The 18351-nt window shown below is 40.4% G+C and overlaps 1 protein-coding gene across 1 annotated transcript; it reads left to right on the top strand.

The window, feature by feature from the left end:
- Window positions 1–154: 154 nt before the first annotated feature.
- On the top strand, window positions 155–15724 carry HEY2 (hes related family bHLH transcription factor with YRPW motif 2). The gene is made up of 5 exons (XM_044425153.1): window positions 155–381; window positions 3082–3160; window positions 3281–3364; window positions 9786–9867; window positions 15045–15724. The coding sequence occupies exons 1-5, from the start codon at window positions 299–301 to the stop codon at window positions 15722–15724; spliced, it is 1008 nt and encodes a 335-aa protein (XP_044281088.1). The 5' UTR covers window positions 155–298.
- The last annotated feature ends 2627 nt before the right edge of the window (window positions 15725–18351 follow it).

Genomic DNA, 18351 nt, shown 5'->3' with positions numbered 1-18351 from the left:
CGCTTGGCAAGGAGGCCCGTCGCTCACTCCTCCGCTTCCCAGTCCAGCGGCTCTCCCCGGAGGGAGGGGCGGGGCCTGCGCGGCAGGGGGCGGGGCCTGGGGCTTGAGGCTGAGCTGCACCGTGGGAAAGAGCTTAAAAAATCCATTCGGTTGGTTGGCGCCGGCTGGGGAAGGACGGGCGGGTGTACTGCGGAGCCTAGCCAAGAAGGAAAATTGGAGCGGAAAGAAGACGCGCAAAAAGCCCGAGTTCTCGCTGTTTGCTCCTGATTTGCAAGCTGGACTGGCGCTTTTGGCCACGATGAAGCGGCCCTGCGAGGACACTACCTCAGACAGCGATATGGACGAGACTATAGACGTGGGGAGTGAAAATAATTACTCGGGGTAAGGAAAGGTGTCCGTTTTTCAGATTGTGTGGTACGCCTCAGTTGGCTCGAAGTTACCCATACTCAGTGTAGACCCATTGAAGTCGATGGCTAACTTGAACTACCCTGATTTGTAAGCCGCCTAGGAAAGCCTTTTGGCAGTAAATTTAAATTATAAATTTCGACGAGACTGAGTATGACTTAATTAGGATCTAACTCCTCTTTCCTGTTGGATGGAGAGATGGAAGAGATTATTGAAAAGCGCCTTGCATGCTAGAAATATCAGTTTATCAGACTCACTCGTGGTACCCGAGGTCCGTGTACTGAACTCAGATGTATATACTTAATTAGATGTATATGCCAACCAGCTGACGAATGCTCTTGTACAGTCTTATGGAGCTTGGAGGGAATATTCTTTGACATGTCTAAGCTGTGATTAAGGCAGCCTCAGATGTACTGGACTGCTGGCTACATTACTCGGACTTCAGGATTCCTATATCGAATTTCCCTACTTTCCACTCGCCCTTGCCCTATGTTGCTGACTTTGTAAAATTGATCTTGGATACCTGTTTCAGCAGGACCTCGGCAGTTTAAAGAAAGATTGTTTATATATATTCTGTGTACGTTGGTAAACTGGATCCTGAGAGAAGAGAGAGAGAACATCCAAACAATGGCATATTATAATACCTTTATCGCAACTATAAAATAATTTGATCATGTGCAAGCTTTTGGGTTCACTAGAATTGTACTTCTGGGGTGGATGGAAAGCACAAACGGGGGAGGGGGACAGGAAGGGGTAGTGTTGCATTGATGCCCTGCCTGCTGTTGGCAATTAATGCGTTAAGCAGTCGCAGTAGTGATAGGAAAACTAGAGAATCCTATGCAAATATGGAATTGTAATGTCTTACAGTAGACTTTAAAATCTGTGATAGCCCTAGTAATAGGTGATGTCAGACAGCCCAGTCTGGCACGCTTTTATGGGAAGTCTGTACTGTATCCTCTTAACCGTGGCTATGTGTTGCTAGCCCCCTTCTAGGTGTGTGTTGTCCTGTGTCCTTCAGTAGAAAGAGGAGCCCCTGGAAATCCTCTTCCCAGCAGATGCTCTGGGTTCATCTGCTGGAAAGGGTGGTAAGGCATTTGAGGGGGAGAGGGAAGAGCTTCCACAGTATTTTAATCAATCTCAATTATATGTTGCTTCAGATTAATAGGTGAGGCATTGTTGAGATAAATTGAGCAACTTCAGCCCATCTACTGCTGTACATTGTTTCACTGCTTATCTAATGATCCTCAAACAGGGATATGTGATGTGATTGAAGAAAAGTAGCTGTCAAAACAAATCAAGATGTATTCACAAGAAGGCTGTCATTGAACCAAAGAATTTTAGTTCATTGATTGGTTAAAGAGCATTATAAAATCCTCAGATCTTAGTCAACAGAGAAGCTGAAAAACACAGAGCAGCGGAATACTTTAAAGCCAATTATGAAGTCCCTTTGAGTTGTAAAACTCAGTTTCTTTTTTCTGGATTTACTAGGACAGGGTATGATCTGAGAATGTAAAGAGGTGTTAGTCACATGATGCAATTAATCCGATCACTTTTAATAATCCCTTTTAAATTAACCCACATTAAATAGCTTGCTTTGAGCAACTGTACATTAGTAGCATTTAATATTTACACGTTTAATTTATATTTCCAGTATAGGATAGTAATTCAGCCTGCTCCCAATTAAGCTGGCTAGTGCTGGATAATTCATCTTAACTAAATCTGAATTTTATGAAAATTATATGCCAGCTATAAGCCTGATCCCAATTAAAGTTTAGTCCTAAGTCACTTACTGTACAGTTGCCTTCTTCTTAAAGTCAGTATGTTCCCTTAGAGTTAAGTGGATTGGGGGTCTTAATTGGAAGAAGTAATTTCAATTAATATCATTGAATAAAAACTAAAATGTAGCTGTATTAAATGTAGAGGAAGAACATACTAGTCTAGCTTTCTCTCTCTCTCTCTCTCTCTCTCTCTCTCTCTCTGTGTGTGTGTGTGTGTGTGTGTGTGTTAAAAGCAGGCTGTAGAGTCTCTAGTATTTTAAATATATGGCAAATCAGTACAGACAAGTATTCTCTTTGTTGGTATCTAGATAATGTATTTGTATTACGTAATAGCAAGTATTGTTTTAAAGTAAAGGACGTGATGTAGTGAATATTAAGTGAAACTGCTAACTTGCTCTCATTGCAGCCAGCTGTAAATGCTGAGTTAACTAACACAATGTGATAATTCATGTAAAGATGATGGGTAGACTTGGGTTCAAAGCAGTCTAGTACATTAAGATACTGTCATCTGGTAGAGACACTAACTGAGACTGCCCTGTTGAAATGAATGGAGATTGCACAACAGAAGTGCTTGATGCATTGAAAGTTAAAAACCTTATAGTTTTATTGAATGATGGGCATCAGAGGTTTCCCACAGAAACAACAAAAGAGTAATCATGTCTACGTCTGTTAATTTACACCTGTGCACATGTAGTGCGGCCCCAAGTCCCACGGGGGTTTCAGTGAAACCATCAGGGGGTGGGGGGAGAATATGTGAAGTTCTCCTTTCACTATGTACAATCCTTCCTGAGTATTTAAAGGCTTCATGAATATATGGGTGGGGGAGGGAATCAAAACCTCTCTAAGAAACAATGCAGTGGGATATAGCACCTGACATGCCTTTTCAATTGTTCCTCAGGCACAGTGCCAGTTCTGTGATCCGATCAAATTCTCCTACGACGACATCTCAGATTATGGCCAGAAAAAAAAGAAGAGGGGTAAGGGTTTTCCACTCGTGTTTTTCATGTAACAGTTGCATTCATTGTGTAGTATGTACATTTTCTTTACCTTTCCAGCTCAGATATAAAACATCTATATTGGTTTTGTTTTGCAAACAGATTATAGAGAAAAGGCGTCGTGACCGTATAAATAACAGTTTGTCTGAACTGAGGCGACTTGTGCCAACTGCTTTTGAAAAACAAGTAAGCAAAACTAATAAAAATATTCTGTATCTCATCTCATCTGGTCATGCTGGATCTTTCATGAAGCTCATTAAAATAAGACCTGATGTATCCTGATCTGGCACAGAGCAGGCACATCAATAAAATGCTTTGTTGTGGCAAAACTATTAAAAGCTAAATCTTCCAGAAAGCTGAAAAACATTTCCATTCTGTGTTTTTGGTGTTCCCTTAAGGGCAATAGCAACCCATATTGTCTCTGTTCTTTCTATGAATTCCAGTAGTGGTTTTAGGCTTTTGCTTTTGTTTTTAAAGTGCTTTATTCCTTATAGTTTAAAAATAGGCCTAATGCCTTTCTGGATAAACATTTTAAAAGCAATGTCTTTTTCTTCTGATGTATTATTTAAATTATATGTTTAATCTGCCATGTTAATGTAGCATAATTGGTTTAGTTCTCTAAAAAGAGAGCCATTAAAACAACCTGTAAATACAAAGACATGATTGCTATAATAGTTACTGTGTCATTCTATGCCACTTTGAAGTGATCTGTGTTGAAACGCAGTATTTTCAATGCAAGTTTCCAAGGGTGATTGTAATGGGTACATATATTCCACTTGCAAAAGTTCTGCAAAGGAAATATTTTGGTATAAAGTGTATGTAACATCATTCCAGAATCGTACAGAAATTGGGAAATGTTATTTTCTTCATTGGCACATTATATCTCACCTTTAAATAATGAAACAAGGCAATTCACGAAAGAATGATGTGCTTATTGCAGAGAATCACGTTCAGGAATATTGATTCCTAGGAAAACATGTGGTGCTGGAGCATGAGATGAAAAATAACACTTCATCTGGAAGAAAATTTCTTCTGCCTCTATAGGGGATGAATGGGACCTTAGTCCATTTGCAGGCAGGTCCTGCATTTTAGCTGTCCTATTAAATCTTTGGCCTTTAGCATCTTGATCACAGCATGCCAAAAGCTGAGAGCCAGACTGACTGAATACACCATACTAGGACAAACCTTCTAAGATAGAGGAAACATTCTAGGTGGTACAAGTGAATTATGCAGTGTGTCGAATAGAACATTAAAACTCCTGGCTTTTGCAAGCTGGAGTACTTTTTGTTTTACAGATACAGTAGCTGGATCAACATAAAAAGAGAACCTATCAGTTAAGATTTTAAGTTTTTAAACCTCAATTTTTAGTTAACTTACATCCAGTTGTGTTCATGTCCGGTGCCAGACCTGGATAAGGGAGAGAGTTTGTTATATGCTTTTGGAGGAAAGGTTTGGGTTTGGGAGGTGGATTGGTCTTAAAGGAAAAAAAATCTGGAAATATTATCTCAGTCTTGAAGTTGGTCCTTTTGAAAAGAACGTAAGCGTGTATAGGGTTTCAACCTTAATTTGAACCAGTTTAATAGGAACACTTTGCAACTGTTTTGGTGTGTTTTGAAGATATCTTGCTTATGCATAAATAAGTATGAATGTAATGTCATAACATGCATATTAAGTTACGTACATAATTTACCTTTTGGAAACAATGAGACAGTGTTTTGTTTTAGGGATTCGTGCCCTTTTCTTCAACAATTTTTTAGGGTGCCTGGGAATACATAAAGTAAATAAGAATTGTGTGTTTCACTTTTCTAACCGCTTGTTCTCATGTACTTCATTAAGCAAGTATAATATAAAATAAATACAAATGGAACCTTCAACAAAGTGTTCCAGTGCATCCTGAACTTATAATTGGACTACCTCACTTAAAGGTTCCAGCCACTTCCATCATGCCTTGCTTCAAAATATTCTGTTTAATACCACCTCCAATTGTCCAGGTTTCTTTTCTGGCTGATGTCTATTGTTCCACGGTTGCTGGGCATTCTCAGTCCTTATTTTCTGTTGGTAGCGTTTGTTTCTTAAAAATAATCTTCAGCTTTTGGGATTCTCTCCAGCTTGTGGATACTTTCCTCTTGTTTTTCACTGCCCCAATTTTGGCACTATTTCTGTTGGCATGCAGCCCTTTGTCCAGTAATGAAAGGAGTGGTGCTCCTTTAAGACGTTAAGGTCATACTCTGTGCAAGAGAACAAGCTTTTGCAGATTAGGCCATATGTAGTTCTCTAAGGACTTAAACTTGCCTTCTCAGTGAAGAAAAACGATGGTGTATATTTTATATGGTAGAGCAGATACTGTATGTCCTACCTTTAATGCGGACACAAAGCTAATCGTGAAGCAGATGTAGAGGGTTGACAAGGAACAGGCAAAGCACCATTCATGCTGCCCACACCATACCATGAGCAACTTGCAAAGGAGCCCTATTTATTAGGCTTTGACTGCATGGGAGAATGGAGGTATTTTCAGCTAGTCAAAGAAACTGGGGCAAGAGACAACAGTTGTTTGTCCTGTTGCATTGTTTACTTCTTGAAAACCACAAACACTATAAAACAAGGCTTCCAGAGCTCTTGGAAATCACCCAGCAGCGGGCAGCTATTACTCACTCCTCACTGAAACTGCTTGTACTGGGTCTATGGAAGAGATTAGCACCAAAAAAGTACAAGTTGTAATTCAGGGGGAGTGGGTAGAAGGAAAGGAAAAATTTAGTAAGCAATCTAAGATACCCCCAGGTATACAAAATGTGACATGTAGGAACAATACGAAATGCAAAGACAGCCATTTGAAATTAATCCTAAATAGACCTGCTGGGCCATATGACATATTATTTATTCTTGATCAAGTCCCTAAAATGTCTAGGTAAAAAAAGAATCGGTATCCTGATTTGATGTATTCCGAGTCTCCCAAAGGAAAGCTGTTAGTCCTTTCTTTTTACTCAATATGCTAAGTTGGATATACTTTAGCAAACTTCAGTGACTGCTAGATTCATTCCACTGACTCTTCAAAAGAAACAAATATTTCTGGTTAAACTTTTATGAAGATGAACTGTATTGCAGTCACTTAAAACATTCAGAGTTATGTTTTGGCAGAAATAGAAGTTTGTGGAAGAGTATTAAAATAGCATGTCCTCGGTCCCATCAATACAGAGAATAGTCTGTTTGGAACAAGATGATTACCAAATTTAATTGTACTCTTTAACGGTGCCTAGGATATTTTTCAGTGTGCAATATTCAGTTTTTGGCTCATTTCCTATGTCAATTCCACAAGTAAGGTATAAGCCAAGAGAAAGTACATTCAGGAAGATTCAAAATGGAGCAGGGATTTGAACATGAACGTGTTCAAATTCAACATTCTAGATACTATACTACAGATTTTCATTAATTGCTCAGTGTTGCAACCTGTGTTTTGTATGCATAAAATACAAGTTATTTCTAGTTGAAATCTTCATGTAGCAGGTGATGTGAAAGATGTCATGGAATGCAGCCACAGAATGCCACTGCCAGCCGGGCCTATTTATTTATTAAATTCATAGGCCACTCTCTGTCTTAGAAAAGAAAGTCATCACTCCAAATCGTGGAATGATAATGACCTAGATAGATAAATAGCATGCGGTATACAGCAGCTTTATACAATTCTAAATGTTTTGCACTTAAATAAGAAGTAATCTGTGCTGCTTTTTGAACATCCCACAAACATACAAGGAAATACTAATAGCTGTATGGGTACTGATAAATTTATCCATAAAGTATAAAAAATAACTATTAAGATTTCCAGGAAAGCCTTGTTTACTCAGAACAAATTTTTCCTTCCAGATCAGAATTAGAACTAGAACAGAGGCAGCTATTTGATACAGGTTGGTTCACACATGTATGTGCATCACTTGATGACTGCACACTTAATTTGTGGCTAAATGTGTGGATGGATGTGAATGAATGTATAGATGGAAATGTAGTATTTTGGCCTTAGAGTTTCTAAGGCTCAAACAAATACATTGGCAGTGGCAGGCCTATTTGTTTAAACTCAATTATATATTAAGCAGAGAACGACTGGCCAATATAAGCCATACTCAAGGGTTGAGTGTGGGCTGTGGCTGAAATATGTGCTGTTGTTGAAACATGGATTATAGTGTTGTCTGAAGCCAGCCAGGCTAACAAACCAGTTTGTCAACACAGCAACCTATGAAGAAAATTTCAGGTTTGTTGAGTTGCAAGCTGCGGGTTGTTCATGTTAACAAACTGTGGTTATTGGGGATGGCTTTGAACACTATGATAACCCATGTTTTAGCCACAACCCATGCTTCAACCACAACCCATCTCAACCCTTGAGTGGTTGGGTTATGGGCTGTTGTCCTGCTTGGACCCAGCCTATGAGAGCAAACAAAGCATGTGGGGAAGCAAGGGAGTGCCTCATGTCTCATGCAGCTGCCCCCCACACACCCCCCCACATACCCTTCACCCTCTTTCCTGATGAGACTTTTTCTCATGCTAATTAAATGAATTCAACATTGGTGAGCAACTATCAGGAAGCACACATGATAATGACCAGTCTAATCTAACCTAATTCTTGAACCAGTCATGCCTTGAGGGTCAAATCCAGTGCAGTGCGCGCTATCAGAGAATGTGGCAGAGCTTTCTTATTCTTGCCCCTGCAATGCTCTGTGCAGCCTGAGAGTCTGCTCCAGAAATTTCCCCAGCCCTCTGGATCAAATTTTGAGGGTGCACAGGGCACTGCAGAGAAGAGTGGGACCCCTCTCAGTTGCTTCAGCTTATGGAACTGCTTCCAGCAGTGGAATGACACTGTTGGCTACAACCCACAAACCTCTATGTGCCCCTTTCAATAATAATAATAACAATAACAATAATAATATTCAGTTAATGCCAGGATACTCGCTTTCTTTCACATAATTTCCCTATGATTTAAAGCTTAAAGGTCAGGATAATGTATGTGCGCTCTGTCAGTTCCAGAAGAAACATCTTCTGATAATAATTGCAATGTTTTATGTTTCTAATTTTTACTTATTTTTTAGGAGAAAAGCTTTTTATAGCCACAGCAATAAAACTAACTCATCAGATTTGGTTGTCCCATTTTTGAGGCAAGACTGTAGCTATAGAATAGATAAGCATTTAGGAAAAAAGGGTCTAACAATGTATCCTTCTATGGAATGTCATTGGCTTGGCATCTATGAGTTGGCCACAGTTAGGGGTTTTTTTTTTTTTTACAAAGTAGTTATCTCTTCAGTGCCCTTGTGCTGCAATAATCCCAAAGGAGATTTAAGACCCTCATTCATTATTTGTCCGTGGCAGTTGAATATGGCACCATTCAAAATGGCACGGCATTCCTACTGTACTGAAAATGACTCTGCACATGGCAATTCTCAGTGCTAAAAACACAACTCTCTTAAGTTGCTTTCTTTCTCGGCTGCACATAATTGTGTTAAGAATATCAGTGACAACTTACACTGCATCTTCTTAGACTTCTTTAAAAGACAAATTCTTGTCTTTGGAGTAAGCTTCCAAAGACGTATGCCTGGGTGCCTACTCTTTTTCTTTTCCAGTGCCAAGTGAAGCCCTTTTTATTCTCCAGGCATTCTGATAATTAATTTCGGTGTTAATACTGCTTTTGACCATTTTTGCTGCTGCTCTATATATTAATCTGGCCACAGCTGCTGTGGGTTTGCTGCCATTATTATGACTGTCTTACTGTTTGGTAGATTTATGGTGTTACTCTGACTTAGTTTTTCTGTTCCATTGTTTATATGTTTTTAAAGCTGTAAATTGCCCAGAGAACCTTCTGGCTGTTGGGTGGTATAAAACTGAGATAAATAAATTCATGGAGGGGAAAGCAACCAATGGTAACAAGTCATAATGGCGACATGCTTTTTCCAGGCTAACAGAAGTGCCACGAATACCAGTGGCTGGCGCACAGGAACCGGAAAGGATTATAATCCTTAGACCCTTCTTGTGGGCTTTGCAAGAGGCATCCTGTGGTCAAAAGGATATCAATTTATTAAACAAAAGTTATAATTAAACCAAAACTTAATTGCCTATCATTTTCTTTAGCCACAGATGATTAAAAACCCCGCTATTCTTTAGGCACTGCTGTTGTACTGATGAATGAGCAAAGTTTACTGAGAAGTTTCCCTGCATAAATTGCTCTGTAGGAAGAGCTACATGCTTTTCTGTAGCTCTCATTTATTTCACTAGGATTGCAAGAACACCAGACAACTGTGCCCTTTGATGTTTTTCGTTGTATGCTGCTATTTCAAAAACTGTTTTTAAAGGCCGTACACATCTATATTTACTATACATGTTACCCTTGTTTATGCTGTTCTGCTTTCCATAAGAAGTGTGCACATACAATTTATGTCCTACTAGACACTGTGATATAGTAGTAGTGTGTAAAATAAAGTCTGGGATGCAGATGCACAATGGAAGAATTAAGCTGAGAATGCTCTAATGGTTGGGAAAATTAAAACCAGAAGATGCAGCTCAAAAGAGAGTATACCAAATCAAAGCATGCAATACTTTTAAGCCTTTATTGTTTGTGCTTCTTATCTCAAAGGGATCTGCCAAATTAGAAAAAGCAGAAATCCTGCAAATGACAGTGGATCATTTGAAGATGCTCCAGGCAACAGGCGGGAAAGGTAAGGAATTGATTTTTGGACTGTTTCTAATATTAGCAAGCGAAACCTTAGCAAATGCTCCTTTTGACAAGCTGGGATAGGCAGTTCTAGATTAAAGGAGTGCAAATCAGTGCTAAAGGCAGGGCCGAACTCGTGGGAAAGAACTACTGGGACAAAAGAAGCACTTGACCCTGGGCTTGTGTTTGCTTTCATAACACTGTGGGAGAGTAAAGGCTTCATTCACAGGCAGCCCAGTCAGAGATTTGTTGGGGTTTCCAAAGAGCACTGAAATCGGCACAAGGGAGACAAAACAAATACCCCAAACATCCAAACATAAACAGGGAGGGCTGCGGCAACAATTGTGCAGCATGAAACAAAACCAAAGTTAAAATTCATTATGCAGCTGCTATACCACGGGAAGTAGATCTAGAGGAAGCTTTCCTTATTGTTTATGTATTGCCCTTTGTTCTAGAAAGAATGTTTTCCCTGCAAAATTAGTCTGTGCCATTCATTTACCAGGACATCTAAGCTTGGATCTTATGGGTATTGGATAGTTAAGAGGAAACCCAATACTACTAGGAAAAGAAGTATCCACAGTGTGTGTTTATCTTGTGTGCCTGTATGTTTGCGTGTGGAATTGAGAATCTAGTACAGAATGTGATTTCTGTTCTCTTACCTTAAAGAAAGGATTTTGCTCTCATTGGTTTAGAGAAACTACAGTGCATACTGAGGAGAGTATACCAAGGGGCTGTTCAAAAGCCAAAAGGTTATTTTGAAATACTGTAGTGGATTGCTTTAATTCTTGTCCTATTAATTTTTATTACTTGAATTGGTAACTATACCTTGTTTTATGATGTGAATAAAGATACACGTTGGACCAGCAACAAAATATGATGAAGTCAAGCTCCTCAGTTCACCATGCACTTTGCCAAAGCATTTTATTCCAGTCTTCCTCTCCCCTATTTTTCCTTCCACCCCAGTTAATCAATCCACATTCCATGGTCACTGGGCAGAAACACTGGGCTCTTTGGCTTTCCTTCCCCCTATATCGGTCATGCTTCTGCTAACCTTGGTGTCCACCCAAGCCTTCTGAGCACTCCCTCTTCTGTGTGGATGGTGCCATTTTTGGTTTTGGCAACAAAAGAATAGGTGCCTGGTGATTTAAGACCACGAGTTGTATGCACTAGTTAGAGGGGAGAAAGCTTAATTGCATGCTGTTGTAATGTATACTGGGGATTCCCAAGTTTAAGTATCTCCTTGGGTATGACTTCACTGACCACTGTCACTCAGCCTTGACCTTAAGGGCTGCAATGAGATTTCCTGAGATAATGCATGTGGTGACACATAATGATCAGGGAATGGGCCAAACAAAGTTGGCTCTCCCTGTTCTTGTGCAAGATGCCATCTTTTTAGTCCAACCTATCTTGTAGAGTTACTGGGATGCTAAAAATGACGGCCTTATTCTTGCCTGACTTTCTGCCAGAAGAGTCCTTGCCAAACTATTCCAAATTGTTCAGAAATCAAAATATTGTATGTAAGTGAGGTATATTGAATATCTCTGTGACAGTTCATATAAGGTATACTCTGTGAAGAATAGAATTGTCTCTTGAGTGATCATATAATTCATTGTAATTATTGTATGTATAGCCCTCCTTTTTTCCTGAAAGCAACCCAGGGCACTGCACACAATCCTTCTCTCCATTTTATTCTGACAACAACCTTGTGAGGTAGGCTAGGTTGAGAGTCTGTGATTGGACCAGAGCCACCTAGTGAGATTCATGGCCGGGGAGGGACTAGATCTCTCACTACTGGCTCTTGTGGGATTTTTCAAAAAATACCTTCAGCGAAAGCTGGCCACAAGAATTGTGGTTCTTTCCCCCAGCCCCGGCCACCAAAAGTAGTGCTAGGAATGTGTTTTTACACTATAGTTTGTTTGGGGGAGAAAATTGTTTATTTGAACCTTGGGAGCCACACGGCCATTTTCAACTTGAAGCACAGTCTGTGGAAATAATGGCTATTGAAGATTTTGCATTATTGTTGCCCCTCACCATTTATTCTCTTACTGCAATGTAACATCCTTAGGGCCATTTTCTTGAGATGCAATGCTTCCCGTGCTAGCCTATAATAGGGCAAGACATTTCTTGAAGCGTAATCCCATGCAAAGTTTGCCTTAAATTCCATTTAATTCAACAAACCTTCCTTCCAACCAAGCCTGCCATACCACTGTGGTTCACTAAGTGGCAAACATCTTAACCCACACTTAGCCTTGCAGTCCATACAGTTTGAATTCAGCAAGGAGTGGCTGCAAGGATAGCGTATTCCCTGCTGTGGGCCATCCTCCCTCAGGGAATTAGAGAAGCATCTCGGCAGATGAGCTGTGCCCAGGTTGCCAGTGAGCATGGCCTAACTCTTCTCAAGTGAGCACAACAGCTGGACAGGTTTCTCTGCAGCCTAGCCAGCCCCACTGCCCCCTGCCAAGCCAGGTCCATTTACTACTGAGCCAACAAAACAAACATTGACTTCAGTATTTCTGCTGTAATTCCACATTTCAGGGGTGGGCAAGATGTGGCCTTCCTGTTCTTTTGGACCATAGCTCCCACAATCCATCACTACTGACTGGCCGGGGAGTAAGTCCCATTGAGATGAATGGGTTTATTTCTGTATATGAATGTGTGCTATACTTTTGCAGTGATGAAGGGGAGAGGCGTTTTACATTAGTTTTACCAGAGTTAGTAAGAGCCCGTATCATGATGGATGATATTTGACAGCCATCTTTTCTGCAGTGGAACATACTACCTGCAGTTACGAAATCTTAAATAGTCCAATTGATGATAGATAATACTTGGGTTGCCAGTGCCATAAAAGGCAATTAGGCTGTTCGTTCAGTGCTGTACAGCCAGAGCGGCTAGACTGTGTGACTTGGAGCAATAGAGCTGTTGCATAAGTGGTGCCTCCTGCTGGTTCCCTTATGTAAGGGGAAAGCACTGCATGTCCAATGGAGATTTACCGATACTACTAAAGGAGCAGAATTACTCTCTTAGGCGAGGTCGGCTGACATGCCCCACTGCACAAACTAGTATTGCTTCTTGTTCCTGGTTACTCTGGAAAGCACTACATCTCCATCGTGCTGAGGTCTTGTTTCTGGGACAGAACTGATGGGGGTGCAGTGCCCTGTTGGATGCTGCCTAGAGAGAGAACTGGGCTTACCTACAGGAGTTTGTGGTTTGTGAAGGAAAGCCACCAAGAACCTTTTGTTTCTTTTTTTAGCAAGAATGCAAGGTCACTTTTTCAAAATGACCTCTGGTGATGGCTTTTTAAAATGTTCCTCTGAGGCTTTATTTCTAATTGTCACTTTCTTGGCAGTAATTGAGATGCTGACATTTTGTATATTTTTGTGCTACAACAGACTAGAATGTCTGTTCGTCTGGAATTTGTCCTCAAATAAGCAAAACCACGCTTCACTCCTTTAAAATAAGAAACCACTGTTTCTTTCGCTCCCAGATATTCGTTAACAGTTGTGTCATATACATATTTATCCAGAAGTAAGCCTTATTATCTTCTGTAGGGATTAATCTAGCTATGCATGTATGTATCCTATAAGCCAACCAAGTGTGGGGCCGCACCCTTGTTGTCTCTGGTCAGAGATGTAAAAAGGGGACTGTACTTTAGATCAGAGATTCCTCTTTCAAGGACAGGGTGTGAGAACTGGGGTGACAGGTGGGACCCATGGGGTCTGCCACAGCTTCCCCTGGCAAGAATGGGCAACCTCACAGGCTGGATTAATCCCACATGCTGGAACTGCCATTTCCTGATGGACAGGAACGCGGCTTGATTATAGCATATAACATGGTTGTCATGGCTCCTAGACTAATAAAAACTACAAGATCAGGATGTTACCATTCCAGGCTACAGTATGTTGAATCCATATCTCTTAAAATCTTCCATATTTAGATGTCCGAGATCACTATGAGTAGATTTGTATTTTCACTTAATATTTCACCACAATTTTCATATGGACTTGAAGTAAGCCATAACTAAATGAAAGCTGCTTGTGTTTCTCTGTTCAGACAATCGTGTTGTTAACAAAAAGACACAGTGCGTTGCACGTGCTTCTCCTCTACAAGTTCTGGTTAAATGGACCACACTTGTCTAAGGAAATTTGGTGTATTGCTGCACCAGGTTTCAATAATCTAACTGAGCCTTGCTTAAGGCAAATTATTGGTGGACTGCATCAAATTTGTTTTAATCTTGTGATTGAAAAATGAAACAAAACTAAGGACATCATTAATCTAGTTGGGAGCAAATCCAAAATACTCTAGGTAATTTATTTAACTGACACTGTAAAAGGTGAAGGATTTCACAGCCAGGTCTTTGAATTCAGCCGATTATTCTGCACATATGTGTATGACACAGATGCTGAGGAAAATCTTGCAATAGCATTTCAGTCTTAAACAATAGATAATTTTAACATGTCTGACACTGACTCATTTATTATTTAAAACATTTTTGTCCCATCTTCTATCCTAGATGGATCTTGAGATGGCTTACAAAAGATGAAAACCAAAACAGCACTTAAATAAAACATGATTTTTTTTCTTTTTTTGAATACATTTTATTTGAAATTATAATCTTTAAAAAAAACTAAAAACATCCATCATCAAAAACATCGAGCCCGCTGGGTCAGCCCCCACACCCTTCTTTTTCCATTTATGATAACTTAAAAACATATTTAAATCTGTGCGAAGTCCCATTTCTCTAGCCAATAATAAAAAGAGTCCCAAGTTTGATAGAAGTCAGTAAAATAAAACACAGTTTTCAATATATAAAAACATACTGTAAAAACCATTCAGCCATTAAAATACTGGGTGAATAAAAAGATTTTGGCCTGGCCTCTTTTCTATTGTGATACCTGATTACAAGGACAAATTTAGGACACTGCATTCTCGTCAGTCCATGTATGCTAATCATAATAATTGATGAGGGGGATGAGTTGAATCAGATCCTGACTTTGTTGTCATATGTAGCGATCATACAATAGTTCTAGTCTTAAGTATGACTGCAGCCTACCATACAAAGTACACAAGCTGTTAATGTTTTGTGATTCTAAATCCAGAAATGCCTATGATACTAGCTGTGCCCTTTTCAAGATGAGCCAAGTGACCATCTAATCATTGCTTTAATGTCTTGCTGTGTTGCAGGTTACTTCGATGCTCATGCCCTTGCCATGGATTTCATCAGCATTGGGTTCCGAGAATGTTTAGCTGAAGTTGCAAGATACCTGAGCTCGGTGGAAGGTCTGGACACATCCGATCCTCTGAGAGTTAGATTAGTCTCCCACCTTAGTTCCTGTGCTTCTCAGAGGGAAGCTGCTGCAATGACCTCGTCGATGGCACACCACCACCATCCTTTGCATCCTCACCACTGGGCAGCAGCTTTCCACCATCTCCCTACGGCTTTGCTGCAGCAAAATGGACTCCACTCCTCCGACATCTCTCCTTGCAGACTTTCAACAGCCTCAGAGGTGCCTCCCCACGGATCTGCTCTTCTCACGGCGACATTTGCTCACGCCGATTCCACACTTAGAGTGCCCTCTGCTGGCAGTGTTGCTCCCTGCATCCCGCCACTTTCTACCTCTCTTCTCTCGCTCTCAGCTACTGTGCATGCCGCAGCCGCAGCAGCTGCTCAGAGTTTTCCTCTGTCTTTTGCCGGGGCATTCCCGATGCTCCCACCCAGTGCAGCTGCAGCAGCAGCCGTGGCAGCCGCAACAGCAATCAGTCCACCTTTGTCAGTATCTGCCACTGCCAGCCCTCAGCAGTCCAGTGGTAATGGAAACAGTAAGCCTTACCGGCCTTGGGGGACTGAAGTTGGAGCTTTCTAAATTTCCTCCTCACCAGCCTTCCTTGGACTTTTGCAGTTGCCACGGAAGTTCACACAAAGCATAGCTCATGAACTGGTCAAGTAGCCCTGTGCATTCCTAAAAGACAGATGGGGAGGAGTTAACTAATGCTGCCTTAAGACTGGTCAAAGCAGAAATAAGGTATCTCGTCTTTGTTTGAATTAGGCACCATGCTAGACAGCCGTGATCTTCAAAATGGTGACTCTCGTGTTTCCAGAAAGGCCTCTTCTGAAAAACATAGACTGTAGAATTAATCCTCTTGCTATGCATTTTTATTTTGTCAGAGGAGTGATGGATCATAGCTTAAAAATGCTTTCATGAAAGGTGAACACTAAGTCCAAAATGCACAAGTGCCTGCCCTCTTCCCAATGTGTGGTGTGTTTGTGTGCATGGGTATGCCTTTTCCTTTCAAAGGTAAATAATACTGTACAAGTATGGAAATTATACTGGAGAGAAAAGAGTGGCGATTGAGAATCATGTGATGAGATCCAGAGTAAGACTAGAATTCCTGAACAAAATGCACACTGTACGGCTTCAGACCTTTAACATCAGTCAGATCCAAGCAAACTGTGTATGGAATTGCAGGCTAGGAATAACCAAACAGGTTTCAAGGCTATATGTGCTAATCTAATCTCACATCATTTACTTTAATTGTTTACTTGTCCAATGCTGATGACATGCAGCATAATGCTGAAAACACAGGTCTGTTCAGTGCTTGTTTTAAGAAACGTCAAGCCTCCTGGCCCTTTCTTTAAAACAAAGGGCTTAAAATGATGGACATTATTTAAGTATGTTCATGTATGGACATCAGGACAGTTCTATATGAAGAGAATATGGATTTGGCTGTAGTCACTGATGACTTGTTTTGGTTCTGTTTCAAGCTAAAGCGCAGCTTCTTTCTAGCAGAATATAAGTTCTTTCCTCTCTACATGGTCACTGTCAGGAATAGACATGGATGAATAGCTATAAGATAGGCAACTGGCCGTGTTTCTGTATGGGTTTGATTTCCAACGCAAACAAACTTCCTGAAAATATAAGTTATTTTCTTACTACCCAGACCAGAAATGCTAAAAAAAAGTTTTGCTTTTTTAATTATTATGAAATAACAAGTATTTTAATTCATTGACTCAAAGGCTAGAGAGTTTATGTTGGCGGGGCAAGTCAAAGAAAAGCACAGCATGTATTATTATGCACTTCATTTCTCTGCTGTGTGGAGAAAGCAATAAACATTGAGAATGTTAAACATTATGCAAAATATACTTTTAAAATATTTGTTTAAAAATACTGTTCCTAGTTGGAAGGGGGGAAATTGTTCATTATTTTGTTAACCTTTTTTTTCTATGCAAAAGTCTTTACATATCACTAATTAAATGAAGTCCTTTTTGACTGATTTTAGAGATTGTTTGTTTTGGCATGCCGACTGGAAGCAAATGTGAAAAGTCAGAATGTGTTGAACCTTAAGCGGAGCCCATATAGGGATTGCTTATTGTACGTGCGTGTAGCATATTACACAACTGCCATGGTGGGATGTGTGCCCCTTGTTTAAAAATTCAGTGCCCATGCCCAAACCCTGGCCTAACTTGAGACCAAACTAGAGTTGATAAATACAGGATTAGTGCTTGTATGCTTCGTTCCATTTCTTGTGTACTAAACAGCAGCTACAGGGATGCCAATCTGGATCGGGTCCATAGAGTTGGGGAAGAAATGGATTTAGGTCCACCGGTCCCAATTATCCCTTCCGCATCCACCCCTGACTATTGCTTGCCTTGGTAGGAAGTGCCTAGCAGTATGAATTTTGCACACACAGCTGCATCTGGATCAGGGTTTTGGAAGGGTTAATGTCCTCTCCGTCCCCTTTGGGGTCCCAGTCCTGACCTCATCCAAAGTTACTGTTTGATAAACTAAAACCAATGCTTATATCCCATTTGTGAGACAGAATGTTGGGTCAAATTGTTTGCTGATAGTTGTTCTTGATAAAAAGATGAGGCTGATTAACTGCAGTTGTTCAGTTTGATTCTCAATAAACAGTTTCCAAAAAGGCAACCATGATGAAAAATAAAGGAGCTGATTTGCAGTCCTCACATTTGTATTTCAAGTGAGAATAAGCCAATCAAAAGGGAAAGATGGTGCAGGGTGCTGGGCTAGAGGTCTTCTGGAGATAGAAGGTTGCAAAGACATAGAAACTTAAATAACCCTTGTTCTGTTGGCTCCTGTGCCAGCACCTATATTCTGTTGGCTCTATGCTAGCAAAGTAAGCACACAGTTTTCTCCTGTCATGGATTAGCACTCTGGTTCTTGGCTCATTTAAATTCTCTAGGAGTGGTCAAGGAAGACCACTATGTTTCCACTGAGAGAGGTTAGAGAACAGCATCTTTAGTTTGAATGTATACCACATTTTATGTTTCCCCACACAGCAGAAAGCAGCATGTATCTCATTAATCCTATCTCTAAAGTTTTACCTGGAAGACTGCACTAAAGATTATAAGGATCACTGCAGATATGGCTTGGAACAGTTGGTCATTAATAAAGCTCAGACCTATCTCCTCACGAAGGTACTCAAACACACATGTGCCCATAGACAGCCGCTGGTCAACCACTGCTTCCAGGAA

This window comes from Varanus komodoensis, unplaced genomic scaffold (assembly GCF_004798865.1).
Source record: "Varanus komodoensis strain SLA01 unplaced genomic scaffold, ASM479886v1 scaffold1, whole genome shotgun sequence".
NCBI classification, from domain to species: domain Eukaryota; kingdom Metazoa; phylum Chordata; class Lepidosauria; order Squamata; family Varanidae; genus Varanus; species Varanus komodoensis.
The sequence above is the reverse complement of the archived record's forward strand: the minus strand, read 5'-3'. Positions and strand labels throughout refer to the sequence as shown.